This window comes from Nestor notabilis, unplaced genomic scaffold (genome assembly GCF_000696875.1).
Source record: "Nestor notabilis isolate BGI_N333 unplaced genomic scaffold, ASM69687v1 scaffold13419, whole genome shotgun sequence".
In the NCBI taxonomy this organism is placed as follows: domain Eukaryota; kingdom Metazoa; phylum Chordata; class Aves; order Psittaciformes; family Psittacidae; genus Nestor; species Nestor notabilis.
The window spans coordinates 27,644-49,587 of NW_009943376.1; the positions used below are offsets into that span (position 1 = coordinate 27,644).

The 21,944-nt window shown below is 39.7% G+C and overlaps 1 protein-coding gene across 2 annotated transcripts in view; it reads left to right on the forward strand.

The window, feature by feature from the left end:
* Positions 1–21,944, forward strand: part of SNX25 (sorting nexin 25) — a 69,596-nt gene that overhangs the window by 15,569 nt on the left and 32,083 nt on the right. For both annotated transcript variants that reach the window (XM_010021897.1, XM_010021898.1), the window contains exons 3-5: positions 6,915–7,087; positions 7,908–8,094; positions 13,932–14,002. In XM_010021897.1, coding sequence (XP_010020199.1) covers positions 6,915–7,087; positions 7,908–8,094; positions 13,932–14,002 — 431 coding nt within the window. The remainder of the gene's footprint in view (positions 1–6,914; positions 7,088–7,907; positions 8,095–13,931; positions 14,003–21,944) is intronic.

Below are 21,944 nucleotides of genomic sequence, written 5' to 3' on the forward strand. Positions count from 1 at the left end.
GGGGTGTTCATATCATTTGTTTATTTGTTTGTTTCCTATTTTCAAAACAGACAGATTTACTTTATTCATCATCATTAAGTTCCTGGTCATGCATGTCTCATGTTCAAGGCCAGGTTGGTCAGAGTCTTAGGTGACATGGTCTAGTGTGAGGTGTCCCTGCCCATGGCAGAGGGGTTGGAACTAGATGATCTTAAGGTCCTTTCCAACCCAAACCATTCTGTGATTCTGTGTCTCCTAATCAGTGTACTTATTTTGGGGGTTTGCCCTTGAACCAGTGGTACTGCCAACACCAAACCTGTAAAGTCCCAAGTTGCATGGGCATTGTAAATGATAACTTTGGGGTTGGCTTTTAATTTTTTTCACCCCTTTTAGGATTAGTTTTTAAGCTCTTTGATGCCATCATGAGGGTTGGAGACTATATAAAAATAAAGATGGTGCTTTGCATCAGGAGCATAAACCCATCCACAAATACCAAGAGTATTTTAACTGCAACAAATCTTAACAATCCAGAGAATTACCAAATAGCCCTAATTAAAACTAAATTAAAATTAGAGTAGATTCTAAATAAAAAGAGGTATTTCCATGAGGACCTTCTGTATTGGGAAACCCAGAATCCCAGTCATAGATGATAATCCAGTATTACAGAACTGCTGTGTGTCCTGAATTCCTGGGCATTAAAAGGTATAGTTGCTGGCTTAGAGTTGCTTAGTTATTGCATGGGAAGGAAACGATGGTGTTTCTGTAACGCTGGTAAGGTTTAACTGCTTGTCCTCAGGAGTACCAAAGCAAATTTGCTGTTCTGTTTTCTTCTATAAAGTGCTGGATGATCTCAAGAGCTTTGCAACAGTAAAGGGTAAAATCTGAATACTGAAGATACCGTGGGATACACGGTCAGTAACTGCATGAAGCAATCTCAGAGCAAGGGATAGTTACAGTAGGTGTCAGTTTGGTCCTAAAGAAAAGCACTGCTTGGAACAGACCCAGTACAAAGGAATTCACTTTGGCCGGCTCTACCTATGGATCTGTATTCACAGACTGCTGCCTGATCTTTGACTTTTTTGGGGGGCAGCTGAAGGAAATTCCTTTGCTTTCTGATGCTATGAAATAGCACTGGATAGTGTTAAAAATTCAGAGCAGGCATAAAAGATTTATAAAATGAAAACTACAGAAAAGAAATTTACACAGGGTTAAGGCTGGCTTTGTAGCTCACAGGGGAGTGAAAAGGGCCATGACCTGTAAGCATGCTGTGTAAAGCATGAGTTCTATCCAGTAGTAGTTTTAAATCACTGAAGTCACCTGCATCTTGATAGACCGATATATGTCACTATTACTTCAGTCTTTTCTGTTCGACAAGAAACAAATGAATTAAGTTGCCACCTCCCATTATTTTTCTATCGCCTGAAGCAGATTAAATGAGCTTGCTTTACAAAGCTTGTATCATGCCTGTTTTGGAACTGTTTGCCAATATAAACTGCCACGTTTATATTAGTTCACTGCACACAGTTGTTCTTGGAATTCATGGATAATTGGATGGGCTTTCAAAGCTCTCTCTAAAAATATCTGCACACAGTTTTATTTAAGAGTTTTCTGTGATTACTAAGTGACCTTTGATTTGGAAAATCCAGCCACGCAATCCTAATAACGCATGTTCAGAATTGGGTAGGGAGAGAAATAATGCCTGTGTTACTCTTTGGGTTATTTAATAGTGCTTAATATCTTTATTGACACTGGAGAGATGTAGCAGCACTCTGCTTTGTGTACATACGTGCACACTGAGGTTAAGTTTCTCTTTTCCTGTTGGTCTCTGCAAAATGAACAGTACCTTTTTTTACTCTTGATCCCATTCCCACGGAGTTTTATATCAACCTTTGAGAATATGCCTGGTCAGGACATCATAGCTCCTGCTGTAGGAGATTAGACATGGTTCGGTAGCTGAGCAGTGGTGTTAATACTTCTGTGATTGCTCAGTGCTCCTTTTTTTGATGGGTATCAGTGAAGAGGAAGCCTGAGTTACAAGGGATGCCGTGTTCTGCACAGACCTTTTTTTGACACGTATTTTCCCTGCAAGCTGATCAGAGGCAAATAGAGGTGTAATTCTTCATGTATAAATGCAAAGGAGAATATAAGCCTGGATGTCTTGCCTGTTTTACCCACTGGCATATTGATTTATTTTGTAGCTGTTAAGCCTCCCTCCAAGCTTGCTCTCCTGCTTTCAGTCTCCCCTTTCTTTTGCCTAAACAGCAGTGAAAACTCCAGGACTTGTTGACCCAGCAGTTTGCCACTGTTTCGCAAGGCTTGTTTAGAGTCATATTTCCTGAACACTTTATTTCTCTATTCTTTTCATAAAAATCTGGTGGCGTTCTGTGCCTTCCCGTTTGCTTTCTAGATCACAAAGCAAATTTCAGATACAGTTTAGCTGGGAGAACAAGTGAAAGAACCCCTCTTCTAGAGAGTCATGTCATCTCAGGTAGTGGAGGTAACTCCAGAAGAAGTTGAAATTCCGCTTAAATAGACTGTCAACTGGAGAGTATTCAGCTCTGCTCCCACCTTTCATTCCTGTAGGCAGGACCACATCAGGCAAATTAGAATCAAATATTTGCCTTTCTGCTTGTTTATTCTGTTCCACTTTCCATTTGTGTTCTGTTGACTGTGCATCAGAAAAATCCTGGCATAGGCCCAAGTCCTCCAAGCTGTGTGTATTGGCTGTTGACTGGGAATAAACTTGTACAATAGGGAGACAAAGATTATGTGAAATGACTTCTCTTGTATGGATGATAGCATAGGTGTGGCTAATGCTCCAGGGTGTTTGTAGTCCCAAGCAGTCCGGCGTTCCTCAGGACACTTTTAGAGAGAGAGTGAAGGCAAAGATTATTAATTTCAGTTTAGTGAAGTTTTATGTGCATTCTGGCTGTTTCGTGCTTTTCTCATGTTATGAAAGTATACCTTGATCTAATCACAGTGCAGGATATCTTACAAATAAGGTAAGAGTGTGCAAGAAAGATGGGGTTGGTTGGTTGGTGGCCAAAAAAGCAATCACCACTTGCTCTCGGTTCTGTCTATCGTTGGTGTTAATACATAGGAATCAGCTGTTAGGAGAGGTTAGTTTGCTGCTAGCTGACAGATGTTCTATGTAAGTTATCCTGTTTGCCAGCATTTTGTGTATGGTTCTGGCTGTGTTTCTGTGGCTGACTTTGGGTAGACCTGTGCAGAAAAGGAAGGCTTTACTTCCCTAGTAGGAGGTGGCTGTGCATAAATGACCCAGACTTTCTGTCTGCCTGTAGTCTGCCTGGGACCTGTGTGGTTTTGGATAAATAGTGTTTGCCTTTAGGGAGAGCATATGATGGGAAATGTTTGATGCAAGTGTAGAGAAGGCTGTAGGATACGTCTGGAGTATGGAAGAGGAGTGGAAATGCACTGAGGAAAATAGCTAGGTCTTCAGCTGCCAGAGAGAAAAGGTCCTACCAGAACAAGATAAACAGCTTTCCTAGCTCAGCCACCACCTATGCTGGTTGATCATGAAGACTACACATCATCTGCATAAGCCACCGCTCCTCAGAAGAACAGAGTATTTACATCCAAGCTGTTGCAGGGGACTTCTTTTGGATTTTATCTTACTTGTAGCAGTTGAAACCTCCTTCATGATGCACATTTGCAAACAAAATATTTGATTTGGGACTGAGTAAGAGGCTTCAGTCAAATAGAAACCAAATGTCATCTTTACATTCCTCATGTTCTGAAAATTAATTAAAAAGCTGATTTGGGTCACCTTGAGACAAATTACTTGTATTGTTAGAACAGAATTAGAGCTATCAGCAAAGTATTGTTACTGTTCCAACACATTGGCTTCCTTCTGGACTGAGGGGTAAAAATGTTGTCACACGATGCTGCCTGTCACTGGTGGGAATATAGTGGTGTCTAACTGAAAACTTTTGGTTTGACTGTATACACTTCTTGGGGACTTTTTCACATACAGAGGCAGTAAGCTTGGAGTGGCTCTGTGAGTAACAGTCCATTGACTCTAAACCAGCACAGCAGCCTTCAGCTCTGAGAAGGAAGCAAATGGGAGGAGGCACAGGTATAAGATGTGACAGATCTGAGCTTTTGTAGCACCTAGAAGACTTCTACTGAAGGCCAGTCCTGGCTGCCTTTATAAATTACCATGGTGCCTCTTAGGTGACACTGTCTGTGTCCTTGTAACCACTGGGATGGTCACCTTGCTGTTATATATCGGGCATGTGGGCATGAAAGAACTGCTAGGGCACCTTGTCTCTGCTTCTACAGCCATTTCTGCATAAAGAACAGGTGCTGCTGTGACCTGCACTAAGGAGTTCCTTGGCACATTCAGTCAAATATGTTCTGAGAAGTCCAGGAAAGCATTGGCACCTGTGGGAAGATGAACTGGTCAGAATTAGGCACAAAATCAAGGCAGGGGAGGTTTGCTCCCTGTTTCTTTTAGAGCTGTGATCAGATACGCCGTTTGTGGGGAGTCTGCAAGCAACAGAGACTGTGCTGTCATGGGCTTGCTCATGCACCAGCACATTGCTGTGCATGTTCAGTGGTGCACAGCACCCACCCAGTGCTTCATGCTGCAGCGGAGGCACAACCACCCCTTCACTCTTAGCTCTGGAAGACTGCCTTGTCATCTTCCCAAAATGCACCTACCGTGATTGCCAGGAGCAGGGAAGACCTATTCGCATGTTTGGCAGGAGGAGGAGCATATTAGTATATGTTACTATTTAGTATAGCACACTTATGCCTGTCCTAACTCCAGGCCTGATTTACTTCCTTTAGGTTAGGAACCTAAGTCTTTCACCAAGTGTGAAGTGAAACCAGAAGGAAATTTGGATTTCCTCCATCTGATGGTATCTAACTTACACAATCCTTACAGTTCATGAGTGGATGACAGTGAATGTGGGTTAAACTGTGACAGTGTCTTCCCCACCAGGCTTAGCATGATTCTGGCTGAGAGTATTCTCCTGCTCCTTCAGGATGCTGAATGAGAATTAGCCATAGGCAAGGATCTGAATCCACAGAAGGCAGGCAAGATGGACCCTGACTCTGAAACATTTAGTGTGGTGGAGGAACACTGTGACATTGTTCCCTAGTTGATTTGTTGTTGTTGGTGGTGGTTTTTTTCTTGATTTATTTTTAATCTCTGCTCTTGTGAGGCCTCACTTGGAGTATTGTGTACAGTTCTGGTGTCCTCAACATAAAAAGGACATGGAGCTGTTGGAGCAAGCCCAGAGGAGGGCCACGAGGATGATAGGAGGACTGGAGCATCTCCCGTATGAAGATAGGCTGAGAAAGTTGGGGCTGTTCAGCCTGGAGAAGAGAAGGCAGCGTGGAGACCTCATAGCAGCCTTCCAATATCTGAAGGGAGCCTACAAGGATGCTGGGGAGGGACTCTTCATTAGGGACTCTAGTGGTAGGACAAGGGGTAATGGTTTTAAACTTAAACAGGGGAACTTTAGGTTAGATCTAAGGAAGAAGTTCTTCACAGTGAGGGTGGTGAGGCACTGGAATAGGTTGCCCAAGTTGTGAATGCTCCAACCCTGGCGATGTTCAAGGCCAGATTGGACAGAGCCTTGGGCTACGTAGTTTAGTGTGTGGTGTCCCTGCTCATGGCAGGGGGGTTGGAACTAGATGATCTTAAGGTCCTTTCCAACCCTAACTATTCTGTGATTCTGTGATTTATTAATATAAAACATGACCGTATGCTGGCTTTGGCTTGCTGATCAGAAGACTCGGCTTGAGGCAAGTTCTCTTGTTTCTTCTCTGAATGGCTCTGTGGTCTCTGCATGCCTGAGATGCTCAGATCCAAGCCAGTGTTGTCACTTGATTTGGCCAAGAGCTAGCACATCAAATCTGTGATTTGGCCAAGAGGTGACTTAGATGGGACTTGGAAGATGGAGGTTCGGACCTATCAGGCTGAGCAGAGCCTGAAGTCCAGGGCCTCTCACCTGTTCTGGGGTGAACTGCTGCGCACAGGGGTGTTGCCCCAAAGGTGGGGTTGCACACACACACACTGAGCCCCTACAGTTTCATGCTTTCCAGTTTCATGCTTTATTACCCACTGATACCTTAATATGGTTGGTTCTCACTTGCTGAACTCCTGAGCAGACTTGTGTGGCCAAGTTTCTTTGCCCTTTAGGAATTAATTCACCTCTCTCTGTTTGCCATCATGATTCCATCCTCTTTCTAAATTTGTGGGTGGGTTTTTAAAATCTTTTCGTAAATTGGTTTTCCACTTACAATATAGATGGCTGATAATGCCAGGTCTGTTATTATATAGTTATCTTCAACAGACCGATTTCATGTAGCCTGAAGGTGGCAAGTTGAAAACTGCTGTTTTAGTAAAATTCGGGTCAAAGAGCCCAGTTACTTACTGGGAGATTTATTTGCCAGAAACAAAGGAAAGATGGTAACTTCAGTATCTAACAGGTAGACCAGTTTCTCAAACCAGATACAATCCCAAATCCTCTGCTTAAAGGTTCAGGTCTATAATTAGTTTGCTTTACAAGAATGTATTTGCTTATTGAGTTTGTCTTATTGATTGTTCTGAAAAACTGGACAAGGCTTCACTCTTAAATTCAGTGATGGAGCAATTGCTTTTTATTAAGAGAAGCTTTCTTCCTCCCCCTTGCTGGGTTCTCTCTGATGCAGTTTTATAATACTGTATTTCTGTTCTGTCAGGTGAAAACACTGACAGGACAAAGGAATTTGGAAATGAATCTTAACATTAGCAAGATTTGAAAAATGTACATGGTTTAAAGTGATTTTTTTACTAATGTTACTTACCTGATAATAGAGTTTGAATATTTTATGAATTAGTGACTAATCATGATACAAGTGGCATGTAAGTTCTTCCTCTTTTTTTCTTTTCTCACCCCATTTTCCCCTCCTCCCTCCCCCAGGCAGGAGGATCCACCAAGACCTTTTTTGCTGCACCCATGCTTGAGGAACTCTGATGAAGAAGTAAGATTCCTGCAAAAATGTTCTCAAATTCTGGTGTATTGTCTCCTACCCGCAAAGGATGTCCAGTCTGTCAGCTTGCGCATAGTCCTTGCAGAAATACTTGCAACAAAAGGTAGATCAAAGATCAGAGATGATTAACTATTTGCACCTGTACAATATTAGTAATTACAGACCTGGTTGTATGTATAAGTCTTGATTCTCTGCTTTTAAATTCTGAAATTTAATTTCTGTGATAACCAGTATGACTTTATATTCTCAAAATCAAGCATATACTTACTTGACTTTCCTGACTGGATGCTGGGCTGCTTAGCACCTTTCAGGATAAAACACAGTTTGTCCATTACATTCTTCTATTTTTTTTTTAATAGAGGAACAGTTCTGCAGTTCTCCATGGCATTATTTTTAGTGGTTTTATGAATAATTCTGGCCTTTTTTATTTTATTCAGATGCATAGAATCCAGAGACTTGAGGATGTGGTTTTTTGATTGAGGGTTTTCTATTTTGCTTTTTATTTTATCAGCTACACTTTAATCTGATTATAAATATACTAACCATTTTCTGTGACTGAAGTAAAATTCAGAAATTATGAAGTCTCAAATATATTATGTGATTTAGTTTACTTTTTATTTTCATTTATAGTGGCTGTAATGTCCTAGCCTTCAAGGCACACAGCAGAAAGAACAAAACCACTTGGAATTTTCCAAATAGACCTCAGCTTTGTCAGTGTACATCAATTTGTGTAACAGAATAAGCAAGCAGTTTTATCAAGAAGGTACATGCAATCTCAAATGTACTATGTAGTCCAGAAGAGTGGTTTTAGGTTTTTATCAACTTGCATATTTATTTTTGCCTTTTATATACAATTTTCTTTTGAAGGACAGCAGTTATTCTTCCGCATAAGGATTTTGTTTTACAATATTTTTCTTCTCCAGTACTGAAGCCAGTGGTGGAACTGCTGAGTGATCCAGATTATATTAACCGAATGCTACTTAGCCAGCTGGAATACAGAGAACAGATGAATGAACATCAGAAGAAAGACTACACATATGCTCCTTCTTATGAGGAGTTCATCAAGCTCATTAACAGCAGCTCCGATGTTGAGTTCCTGAAACAACTGAGGTATTTAATGTTTCACTGTAGCTCATTCACAACTAAGCATGCTTCTTTTCCCAACTCATAACTGATATTTGAATGAATTGTGATTTTTCTTTTTAAATTCAATTTTTGACTTCCTTTTCTTTTGATGAAGCAGAGACGGTAAGGATGGTAAGCCACAACATTTACTAAATCGCGTTATAGTCAGCTTTTTAGTTTGGAGGCAGAAGATTTAAAAAAAATCAGTTTAGTAGTATATTGGAGATGACCGTACTATTGAAAGGCATACCAGACCCTTCTTTACAGCTTGACTGTGTGGAGTTAAGTGAAATAGTATGTTTAATTTCCATTATTGTGAAGTTACCTCTCATTATCTTTGTGAAGTGTAGCTGGCCATGGTGATCTCTAGTGACCCTATGGACACTGGGCATTCAGAGCAGCTTGTTGTGATTCTATGACATGGAAAGAGGGGTTTGAGTTCCAGCACATTTTACCACTGGATCAGATGTTTTCCTGGACTGTTGCAGAGAGGTGTTTACCAATTACATCCAACAAACCCCAAACCACTGAGCTCCTATGTATCATGATTGAGTGTGATGTTCCTGTTTTTTAATAGCACCTGCTTGCTTTCATACTAATCTCCCCACATCTCATTTCTTTCTCCTTCCATTCTCCTTCCATCTTTCATCATAACATGCATTCCAAGCCTGCTTGCCCAAGTACAAGATGTTTATACTTCTCTTTGTAGCCGAGCTATTTTTCCTCTGGTTTCTGAGGAGAGGATAATGAACAAGTGACTGGGAAGCAGGGAGCAGAGGTCCCTGCTGTTGTAGGGTATTTGTAGATGTCCTTCAGTTGGTTTTGTTGAACACACCAAAGTTTTGGAAGACAGTTGAAGCTGTTGCCAGCATTTATCCTAATTTCTTACCACCAACCAGAACTGGTGTTTTTTTTCCCTCTTCCTTGACTCCCTTCAGTTGCTGCTGCAAGTCAGCTGTCCCTTTTCCTAAATGGCTGCAACAACATCTAAATGACACAAGCACACTGATCCATTTTGGTGCACTCTGTGTCATCTGTTCTGACCCAGACCTTCTATTAGACTTGGCTTGATTGAGCCAAGTGATGGTTTGCCGAGATGGAGTATGTGGGATGCATAAACAATGTCTTGCTTTCTCTCGTTATTCTCTTTGATTCCGAAACCACTTGCATGTCTGAGGTAGGAAAATGCATTTAGGTGATGGTGAAATGATTCTGTTGCTTGGCTACTTATTGTTCATCTGCTGTAAAATTTGCTCTTTACTCTGGGCTAGTGTGCCTTTTCTGAGAGCAGAAATTAGTCTCTATTAGACTCTGTCTAAAACCTAATTGACATCACATTTATTAGCATAATCACACTAATGGATCTGCTTGTTTCAAAAGAAACCCAACTCTTCTGTTGTTGTTGTTGTTCAGGCACATTAATGATCAATGTGCTCTCTTTTAGCTGATAGGTCACTTTAAATTGTGTCCTAGAATACCAGATAGCAGATTTGCTTTTTGAAATAATGTGGTTTTGGCTGCATTTAGGTTTTTCCTTTCTAGCCTGTGGAGTTCCAACTACCATCATTTTGAAATGTGTTTTCTATGCCCAGCAAAATGTTGATCACTCTGAGCTGATAGTATTTGAATGGAAAATGTCTGAGAAAAAGGGTTTTTCTTTTTTGTGGGTTTTTTTTAAGAGAAATAGCATTTGATTTTGGAGGCAGCGTTCTTCTTTCCTCTGAGACCCTCTGAGAGCGGGTGTCTGCGAAGGTGGTTAAAGAGTGTTTCCCTGTGCAATGAGAGATTCCCTTTCTGTTTGTTTTCCAGCACTGTGGTCCAACCTGTGGCCATCTCAAAGTTGTGTACTACATTTTGCAAAGCTTTTGTGATTTACCAGTGAAAGTTTACAGATTTATTTCAAGAAAATCAAACAGTGGTCCTTGTATGGATGGGGAGGTGGGGGGAAAGGGTGAATTTTAGATGAACAAGCTACATGGTATTTCAGATTGTAATTCGCAAGAGTGAACCACAAGAACAATCTGTAAAGAAGGAACTAAAGAGGAAGAAACAAATAAGCTGTTGTGCAGTTATCACTCAGAAACACGGTTAGACTCTGCTGGAGTGATGGGAGTGGGAAGAATGTTTCCAGTTCTCCTCCTGCAACAAATAAATTGCCAGCATGTTGTCCTGAAACAGGTTTCCCAGTTAGATGCTATTCTGGGTAATAATACTGTTTATCAATAATTCTTTTTCTTGATTTTATTTGGAAATCATTTTTCAGTGCCTGTTCTAAGCCAATGCATGGCATTCATGAACTGAAAGCCCCCTTCTATTACTCCTAATGTTGCCATGTAACATCTTGGTAAAGAACAGATACAAGTAGTAACAATCTTCTGTGTAGGCTTAGCTTCGAGGGAAATTTATCCCAAGGCACTACAGTTGCTGGGAAACTTGTAATTCTTTTTAAACATCCCTTCCATGCTTTATCTTTGCAGATTAATTGCTGTGTATTTACTAAAATCAACATAAAACTGTGTGCTCAGAGTACGAGGCCATGAGGCAGTGATAATCCTTTCCCCAGACTCTAGTCTGACCACAGTCAAGAAAGCGTGGACTCCTGGGTGTTCTTGATGTATGCATGTGACCTTACAGGAGAGAAGTCCCTAAAGGCATCCATCCAGACTGATTTCGTAGAGTTTCCCTAGACTTTATTGTAATTAGAACCAGGTATCTTTTTTTTTCTTTTTTTTTTTTTATTTAGGATAAGTAGGATAAAATCCCTGGCTAGATCAGGGGAAACCTATGAGTGAAGGGTGTTTTTTTGCTCTTGGCCAGGAAATCAGAGAAGAGGTGGAGGCTCTGTGTGTTGGATCTCCTTGTGAGCAGGTGTAACAGCTCTCTGCCTTGCAAATAGCGTTCCCTGAAAGGCTAGTAATGGTACTAGGATTTTCTAAATCTTCTTTCTTTCCTTGCTTAGAAGCATTAACTTCAGAGGAAACATTGTATTGATTTTCTGCATTGCTTTTATTGTTTTTATTTTTAGAATTTAAGTGATGCAGGAACTACTTATTAATTTTGCAGATACTTTTGAGTTCAAGGTTCATCCATATCTATAGTGGTCCTCTGAAGTTTAGTCATTTTACCTGTTAGTAGAACTTATCCCTGTTGTTTTTGTGGAAATATCCCTTTCATTTTTATAAGGGACGTTTGGGGAGCTGATAATTGTTTCCATAAGAAGTTGGGTTGGTTGGTTGGTTGGTTGGTTGTATTTCCCCTTTCTCCTTTCATACCTTTGCTTTCTGAAAATTTGGATTTGTTTGGAGGGGGAAAAACCCCCAAACCAGAAAAGTTTCCAGAGAAGGGATCATTCTATGATTAGCTATGAACATCCTTCAAAGTCACTCTTTATATCTACCTTTGTTGTTGCTTGTCATGAAGGGAGGCAGAGGTTTATTCCTGTTTTATCAAGTTTCCACAAAATCTGTTGTCCCCATTTCTTCCAAGAAGGAAAAGTTAAACAGTGAAATTTCACCTTGATTCCCCTCAGATTTAAGTTACTGTGGATAAATTAGAAGTCTCCTACAAATGTGGAAGAATTCATCTTTTCTTTCTTGTCAGATATGAAACAAATTTACTTGCTGTCAGAAGAAGACTAGAGAGAAAAGACATGATGAGTTAAAATCATAGCTGAGAATAAATAATGATAAGGAAATAAACTGGTGGATAGTTTTCATTTTGCTTTCAAGATCACCATTGTATTTATTCTGTTATTTATTAGTATAGCAGCAAAAGGTCACTACACAATTCATGGTAAGAAACACCATAATCGCTGCCTCTGTGTCATTTAGTTAAGAAATTAGGGAAAGGGATGAATGTAACAAATAATAGGGAAGAGGTAAGAGTGGGAAGGTAGAAGCAATACAGATGTGAGCTCATAATTAGTCCAGTTTATCAAGTACAGTTCACTTGAAAACAAAATTAATACATCACTTTTAAAACTTCCTTAGTTTTAAACTTACTCACTGGCAGTACAAAATATGTAGCAGCTAGGCTATTTGGAACAAACTTAAGGTTTGACAGAGTATCCAGGGTGGTGTTTCTGTGGTGCAGTGTTGTACAGCACTCTCATTGAGTGGTTACAGCTTGAGTGTAGTGCTTAGAAGGAAGAGACTAAATAGTGTCTTCGAGGATGTAATCTGGAGCATCTCCCTTACTTAAGGTAATATAGTGAGGAAGAGGGAAAAAAAAGAGATACTCTATTACAGTACTTGTAATGAAAACATGTAAAACCATGAATGTGAACAAATGTAAATTTGGAAGGGAAAAAGATGCAAGGTAAAAGTGGAAGCTACCTACCATGAGCGGTATTTACTTGGTTGTCAGTACCTTGTTTGATAAATCACAATGTTCACTGTTACAACACCTGAGTGAGGTGAGTGAGTGTTATTTAGAAAGCGTTTACAGATGACATAACCAAGGCATTAAGAGTCCAAGTGAGCTGCCCAGAATCATTTGCGAAATCTGTCTCTGAGCAGGTAGTTAACAGTGGGACTTCTACACATCAAAATACTACCCTCACTATGGGGCTGGTTTTTCTCTGAGGGAGTGGGCAAGAACTGTGGTGGTGGATGGAAATGACCAAGATACAGTAATGGCAAAAAGAAATAGGGTTAGAAAAATTGCAGCTTTGCAACCAGGTTCTCAGGTTTCAGCCTGATGATTGAAGGAGTTGGGAAGAATAAAGATTACTGCAGTGAAAAGAATAATTCCGGAAGTGTAGTTTATAAATCAGGGTATGCTGTGTGTGTAAAACTATGTCTGTACAGAGGCAGACACAATCAAAATCCTAAAAGAGTTACAGGAGGCAAGGGGGATGGAGGGAATTGAATAATGTTGGTGGAAGTGTACTTGCAGGAAGGGGAATGTATTTTAGGGATCTTGGACTCTTTCTTAAACAGAGAATAAGTACTCGTGGAAATAGCAGACTTTCCAGGAGGCTTCAGCCTTCATCTAGGAGATGAGGTTAGGGAACTGCTACAGGAATGAGTTAAATTCGTTAGAACACTTGCTTTATTATCAGTATTAATAGCTGCCAGAGGAAGTGCACTGGGAGGAATTTGAGTGTTTGCTATGACCAGAACTTTGACATTTATGAAAAATTTAACTGGCAGTCATTTTCTTTGCTGAGTGCATGGTGTCTCTTAGTTACAAGGTTAGTTTTACTTAAAATTCAGTTTACTAACTGCATTAGTTGTCTTCCATTATGTGTAGTATAGTTATAGATGATAAACAGGTTTTAATTATTCCTGGAGTATAATACTTCAGTGGTTTACTTATTTTAGTGTATTTTTTTTCCTTCTCGTAAGTTATATGTGCTCCATGTATATATATTTGAGTGCATTAGCTAGAAGAATCTAACAGACAGCTCTTTGCTTTTGAACTGAACTTCCATCCCAGTTGCCTACAAAAACGTCATTATTTAATGTTTAAAGAATGACTTTAGGTTGTGTTCACTGGATATTATTAACTGGCTGTGCAGTGCCAGCAGTTGAGAGAATGGGAGAGTATTATTGTTAGCTGGGTGTTTACCTTTTGTGTCAAGTTAACCTTTTTTTCCTACTCTACTCTGTATGCACACTGCTCCTTAGGTTGCAGATATATTGAGAAATGACTCTGTTTCCAGGTGAGGAGGAGGTGGAAGTGTTTTGGTTATTATCTGGTTTGAAGTGTGCTGTATGAAGAACACATTGTAAAAGGAAAAAATAATAATGTTCTTCTTTTCATTTTGTTCTTTTCTGTCCTCCCTCTTCACCCTTATCCCCTGCTGTTTTTAAAACTAGGTATCAGATCGTAGTGGAAATAATTCAAGCAACCACAATCAGCAATATTCCCCAAGTGAAGAGGCAGAAAGGTAAGATTCTGTTTTGTTAAGTCACATCTGTTGTTTTCATTTTGAAAAGCTGTTTGAACTCCCAACATACATATGCAATCAGCGTGTGTGGGATTTTTAGACAGATTTTAGGAATGCTATGCCTTTAGTATTTCAGTTCTGTTTCATTTGTCTGTTTTTTCCAGAAACTCCCATGGTGTGATTATCCCCCCCCCATCCCATCTTCCTCTAAGCTGATGGATCATGAGAAAGGTCATCTCTATGATGCATTTATTTTCAGAACTTGCTGCAACTAGGGTTTTTGGCATTACAACTTTGTATGCTGAGAATCTTCCTTCCTCTTTCTTCTTCATACAGTCCATTCTTCAAAGTCTCAGTCTGTTCTGCTTTCAAAACACAGAAGAATGATACAGCGTAATTGTCAGTCAGATTTATTTTGATTCTTCATTGTATTATGTTTTCATGTTGCCATACAGAGAGCTCCTAAATCCTTCTGCAGTGTTTTGGGAATGTCTGCCTTTTAAATTGCACAAGCATTTTACATTTCTATTTATATTTATTGTATGTACTGCTTTTTATGGTTCTCAAAATGTACCAGAACTGTGGTATATCTTCAGGAGATTATACTGATGGCAAAACTACAGACCAAACTTTTGCTTGGATGTATATACTTAAGGTATATCAAAGCATAATTAAAAGGCAACAGGCAATATGAACTAACTAGTTTGTAAACAAACAAATCTTACAAGATTTTTTTATATTTTCATATATTCTCTACTTGTCAGTTAAAAAATAAAATCCTTTGTAGCTCTGTGTATCACAAAGGAAAGCTTTTAAAAATTATTCAAGTGTACTGAAAAATGCAGAAACAGAAAATTAAACATACCATGGGGGCTTTAAGTAAAATGACTTTTGAGGGACAGTCTGAAGAGTTTGAGGTCCCTGCTCAAGTTTCTGAAAGTATAAGGTTGTCAATACTGATATGCCTTTAGTTTACATTCTAAAACAGAGCTAGATGTGCATTCCTGTTGGGTAAATTGGTTGTGTCAAACAAAGGCAAAAGGAAAAGTAGGCACAGGTTTTTGCTTAAGTGTACGTTGCAGGAAGAGATATTAATATTTCTCAGATGAAAGTTAACTTTATGGAAGGTCTGTTTCATAAAGTTAATAAAATAAGAACAAGGAAGTTAATTCTGAGTACATTATGAAAAATCAATCTTTCTAAGCCTGTATGTCCACTTATGCTGCCATTGGTCTTTGTTGTGACAAGAATTGATTTAGGGAATATTCTCATACAGTTTGGGTTCCTACAATAATTTCTGTCTCACTCTCCTCTGTCTCACTTGAGCTTATCTAGTTAACTATTCACTGGTCCAAACCCTGAACAGAAAATCTTTTTCTGAAACTACAAGTGCCTGGCACTGCAGAATAGATATAAAAAGATTATTGCTATGTATTCTGTCAAAGTAAATCTGTTTCCATGTACTCTGTGATGAAGGTCGTTCTGCATTTTTATGGGCTCTTGACTTTTACCTGTATTAAAAAAAAAACATTAGAAATTCCACTAGCTAGAACTGAAGTTTTGTGTTACAGTATTGACTTTTATTATTAGTTTAGTCCTATGGTAACCTTGTATGTCATTTAAGAGTTGATTACCACTGCTGGCTATGTTAGCCAATGGGGCTATTGTGGCAAACCCTCTTATTTTTTAAATAGCCAGTGGTTATTTGCATTGTGCCTGAAGAAAAAGGTGACCTTTTTTTTGCTTGACACGTGTGGAACAGTATGACAGTATGTCCAACAGAGGTATGCAATACAATCTTACTATAGTTCACACAATGTAAGGCAGATCTCTGGTCCGCTTCAGTTATTCTGGTAAGGTTTTCATCTACCAAATATTTTCGGGCTCAGTCTATGTACAGTAAACTTCAAGGGGGCTGTCAAAACTGTAAAGGGTTAAAATCTAGTTCTGAAAGCTTTTTTGTGTCTTGTTTTTCCTGACGTAGGTAGAGACATTTTTCCTAATGTGGTAACAAATCTAACATATTCCTCAACTTCAGGAAGAAAAGCTGAAGGAAAACTGTGCTACCTTCCTTAAAACAAAAGAAAGCCAATAAAAACCCCAGCCCAGCTCATTGCTGATACTAAGATTGTTGAAACTCTTGTAGAACAGATCACCACATTACATCACCTTTTGATGTTTCCTTTTCTGGCTACCCCTGCAACAGCTGGATTTCATGGGGAATAGCTGAATGTAAGCTTTACGCCAAGTGGAAGTATGCTTGCACAATCTGATTCTCTTTCTCTCTTTAATCTGTTCCCGCAGTACCTGCTGCATACCCATAATAATGTGTGAACATTGGTGTTCAGTGTATATGACAGTCTCCCCTTCCTGCTAATAAATGAGCTCTTGCTCCAGCCCGCAAGAGATAGTCTTACTGATAGCTGTTTCCTCTTTCCTGTGGCAAAGGTAGGTCCCACAAAGGTAGTTGTTTCTTTAGTGCCTGGGTATTTAGCTAGAGTGGTAGATCTTTGGATGGCCAGTGGTCTGTTGAGCCTGATACTCGCTCTCAGGATACTAGAGTAGAGCAACTGCAGAATAATACGTACATGGATTTAATCTGAGCCTCCATCCGTTTGAGGCATGGGAGCTTCCTGAGGCAGCATTTGCAATAGGAAAAGGTACAGCAACAAATATGAGGAACACTTAAGTGCAGCAGGAGTGGCCAGTATTTTGCAGCAGTAGGTACTTAGGTACTACCTAAGCAACGTAAGTGTTGTGCTGGTGCATGACTAGCACTAAATATGCCTGAGCAGGATTGTGTACCTTTGCTATTGGTTGAGGAGACATATTAAGTCGCTAAAACTGACCAAAAAAATTTATAAAAAGATTGGATGTCTATTATTAAAGGTTGAGTAGCCTGAGGACCAGGTTTCAGGCTGATGGTTTCTCATATGGGCTACAGTTACCTGGCTTCTTTTACTATTTTGCCTGGTGATAAAGAAGCATACATTCAATGCTGGTCCCCAGAGGGATTGGAGAGGAAGGCTTGTCAGCAAGGACAGGATTCTTTACGCTTGATTTAACTAGTATTGGTGCCACCTATTGGCAAAACATTTAGCCATTAGGGCTCTTTAATAAAAGCAAGAAGTACCTTAAAGTACTTCTAAACATCATTATATTAACCTCTCAGTAGTAAAAAAGAGGCATATTATAGGGTCTTTTTTTCTTTTCAGATTTCTGTCATTTGAATCTTCTGGCATGTGAGTGTAGGAGGGCAAGCGAAAACGTACAATAGCATCTGATTCATGTTTAGCAGTAAGTTTTTGCATTTGACTCCCCGAGAAAGTCATATGTCTTTTAGACTGAGACACAAAATAATTTGAGAGGTTCATAGAATGATGCCTGTTGTGGGTGGATGATGCAGCTTCCGTGACCAGGAGAATTGCTTTTGGCCATTTCTAAAGCTGAATAAGAAACCTAATGTAGCATTACTTTTTGAAGAGGTGCTGATGGGTTTATTTTGGAGTGGTGCAGCCCACTGTAAATAGAAGCTGTTATCTTGCATGCTGACACTCCACTACTTCCCTCATTTGCACTTGCACAAAAGCACTGAATCTGATGTGTAGGTGTTTATCTGCATTACTTGTCCAAACTGGGTCCTCCCATGTATCCTCTTCCAAAAGGGTCAGTCAGGGTCACTCTAGCAGTGCAGTGTAGGCATGGTTTTAGTAGTGGGTTTTTAGTTGGTTGGTTTGGTTGTTTGGTTGGTTTTTCCTTATCTTTGTTTTTTCTTCCTATTGATAGTTTTAGACTGTGCTCTTCCTTACAGTCGCATGTGCTCTGGTTGGAAGAATCACATCTTTCTACATCTTTACCTGTAAAAATCTCCCATCATCTTGCCCTTTAGTAAGTATTCATTCCTTGGAAGTACTGAGCCAAATTTGAGTTAACTTTCAGGGATTTTAAGGTGATTGTTAGTTGGGTTTTTTTGATGTTGTTGTTTTGGGGTTTGTTTTTTTTTTCTTTTTTTTTTTTATTTTTTAATTAAAAATGGACTAGAAATGCTTATCTGAAAATGTTTACTGCATTTTGATCTAGTTCAAACAGCTTGTTAGGACAAATACACAGAACAGGCATTGTAGCATGAATGAGAGAGGATCTGAGTTTCTAGAAGCAAGAGTAGATCTTAATTTTCCCTTAAAGGAAAGGCTTTTAAAAAATCATGAAATAGCAACGAAGTAAGTTGACACAATACCTTGATATTTGCTGTAATGTGAGTAAGAAACACTTTAAATACACTAGTTCTAATTTTAACAGATGTATTTTTGTTTCTTCTCTTGCTGATGTCGTATTACAGGCTCCTACAAGAATTTTGGCAAGGATTTGCAATTTTACAAGTCGCTTTTTAAACCAAAAACCCATGAAGGCATGTACCTTGTCATAGGGCAACAGAAAGCAAATACCTCAACGGATTTCCCCCCTCCCCAAACACTGTGAAGGGATTTGTTTGATTTACCTTCTCATTTTCTGTGCCCTCTGCTTTATACGTGACTTCACAGCATGACCGAACCCACCCTTGGATAACTGGATGGAACTGTTTTTCAGACACCATGTTGTAACCAACCCCAGGGCACCCCCGTTGAGAAAACTGCTCCTTTTCAAGCGGGATTGCGAGACAGATCGAATAAGCAGCTATTTCTGTACAGAGATCTGCTGTGTTGCAGTAGATTCCTTCTGCTGAGTGTTCCCACTGTGCGTGTAGATACCCGCTTTTATAAGCAGAGCTGACAGCTGGTACAGAAACAGAACTGTCTGTGGGCAGGCTTCTTAGGTGCTGTGGTTCCGAAAGAGGCTTGAATGTTTGGCTTTAAAAAGGGACTTTTAGAAACCGGGGGTCCAAGCTACCTTGGGTGTGTAGGTTGTGATGTGTGGGTTTTGTCAAGATGATAATGTAGAGTGAAGTAAAATGGGTATTTCTTCATTCCAGCACATTACAGATGCCATTTAACTTAATTATGACAAAGCTGTATTATGATTCCTTCCCCCACCCCCATCCTCCACACAGGGATAAACATGCATACACAATTATTTTTGCATAGCTTTTTGGTAAAGCTTAAAGAGCTGACATTGTGCACGCAGTGCTCAAGCAGTAAGTGTGGAGGGAATGCTTGTGGATGAAGGTGAAGGTTACCCTGGCTCTGATCATGGTAGACTTGTTTGTTTCGATTTGTGATTTTTCAAATCAGTTTGATAGAGGAAACCCTTCTTTCTGCTTCTGAGATCCTTTGTGTGTGCTAGTGATGGAAATGCATGTTTTCCCAGTTGGTTTAGAGAGATGCCCATTGGCGAAGGAGGGAGGGGAGAGGCTGACTGGTCGGATAGAAGTGACCAAGGATGAATGCAGGGGCCTACAGACAGAGGCTACATGTGGTGGATATTATTTTATTGTATAGAACGTACTTACTCCCATGCTCAAATTTACCTTCCTGCTATTTTGCTTTTGTTTTGCTCAGCTGTGGCTGTGATGTGGGAAGCTGCATTGCACTATCTATTGCTAATGATCTGTGCCTAAATTCTCCATCATCTCCCTTTAAATTCGTTCCACCAGATCTGTTGCCTGAATTGTTTGGGTATTAACACTTTTTTCACTCTTTATCTGACGATGTTAGAGCTTGTTTTCCTTTGCTTATGCCATGGGCAGTAGAAGAACCATGTATACTGTTCTTCTCAAAGTCTGTCCTGCTCTTGCAGAATTGAACAAATACCTTTCCAGGCCTACACAGGCTTTGAAAATGTGTAATTCAAAGTTCCTGCCAGTTCAGAGAGGTCTGTAATGGTTGGTAAATTATATATGGAAGGTTACAGTTAGTGTTTGTATGAAAATGTTAAATCGGTATTTGTTAGTTAAGTACTTCAGCGCAGCATTAAGCAGGTGCAGCATGTGCTTAGCTTGGCTCTTGTAAAGTCTTGCAAAAATGCATACAGTGCTGTGCATGTGTGTAGCTCCTTCAGAGACCAGTCAGACGAGTCAGTGCTGTTGTACCTGCAGCCAGGTGGCAGGTATCTTTAGTTCTCGAAGCTGTGAAGGAAGAAGTTTTACTTTCAGTTATAATCATGTTTTTGCCATGTATACCCTCAAATGAGTTATGTATGTTCAAATGAGAAATCTTTGTTTTCTGCTGCTACTATAAACAGGGGACATTTCATGCAGCACTATAATGCCATTTAGGTTGTGCTTTAAACAGGCTTTACAAGTGTCTTAATTTACATTATTTTTGTTGTGGGTTATGGTAATAAAGTTTGTGTGGCATTTGTTGGCATGACTATTGTTTGCAAGGCCCAGCATTCTGACTGAAAAACAGATGGTGTGAATGTGTACTGCAGTTCAATGTATTTAATGCATATAAGCCTGACCAAGTAGCAAAACTACCCAAAAAAAAAAAAAAAATTAGGTCTGAGGAATCCATTTTCAGAAATGTTTTTGGTGGATTCTAAGATTTGCTCCTGGTCTAGCTCAAATCAACGTAGTTACAAGTGATTCAGAAGAAAATGTGGAAGCTTTGTCAGAAATCACTGTAGTTGTGCAAAAATGGAGTAAAAGATTTGCAGAGATTAGCTTTGAGTGCTTGGTAAATTTGAGCTCACTTGGACCATTTGCATTTTAATATTTTACAGTGCAAATTGAATTATCCACAGCTGTGGATTGATAACCAGAGGTTGAAATTCTGCTTTTGGTCCTAATTGCGTTTGGTGCCCTTGGGAGGGGTGCACAGTACCCCTCTGAAGTTCCACCATGGCAGTGCATGTCTTGTCAAAATTTCCTCTGATTGGGAGAATTATTTTGGAGGAAGTTACTAAAAGACCCTTCGCTCCTTTGGGGATGCAGGCCCTGCTTAGCTGTTGCTGGTAAACATGTGCAGCTCATGGGGAGGAAGAACCAAAGCAGCATCTTTCTTGTTTTGCTGAGGAGTGATTTTATTTCTTTGTTTTTAACAATAGTTTATTAAAAAAAAAAATAAAAATTCCTCTACTGATATCAGCTGTAAAGTTGCTAATAGTTAGAATAATCCAAAGGATGCATTTTTTTTTCCTTGTATAGTGACGAAACAGTGTCTTAGTAGCATGTATCTATTCCTTTTCCTTTTATTCGGGCTGGCTGAGGGGTATGTGAATAAATGCAAGTTTTTTCTTTCATAACTTTCTGGTTTTATTTGGTTTTTGCAGTGATTCCTGAATGTAGTGATAATCATCTTTGCTGATATAAAGAAATGGCAAAAAAAGCTCTTAATTATATCAGTACTTTGGTGGTGGGATCAGGCAACAATAGCTTAAAAATAAAAGTTGTCTTTATAGCTTAAAATATCTTTTTGATAGGGCTTAATGTGAAAAAACCCAGAACACTTCAGATCTGAAAATCAGAGAATTTTCAAAAATCTTGAAAGGAGATTGGGGTTAGGAGAAAACCAATGATACGCCTGTCCCTTGCCAGTTGACATACAAATGCTACTCCTGTTTTCCGTTAGCTTATCTTTCATACTCTGGGAGAGGAAAGTCACGTTCCGTGTTTGTCCACGCTTCCATTCTGCCTCTCCTGCACTGCATTGCATTAGCCATACTTCCTGCTGGGCTGCTTTTCGTCAGCCTCTTGTTTACTTGTGAAGGGACGTCGCTGCCAGGCTTTCATGGTGACTAGTCCTGTTTATCCATAGAACCGGAACAGGCAGGCAGTGTGATCTTCATCACTCTGCCCCGAGTGTTTCTTATATGGTCTGACTCCTTATGGATATGAAGTTCTGAGCGAGGCAAATGTTTTATGAAGGATCTTTGTTAATAAAGTAATTATTTATGGGAAGCGGGTGGGTTGTAGGGCTCATTAGTCTCCCTGGAGGCCTGCTGCAATCTCAGGATGATAAGACTCCAGGTAAAATAGGCATGCCTCCCTTGAAAACCCTCCAGGAAT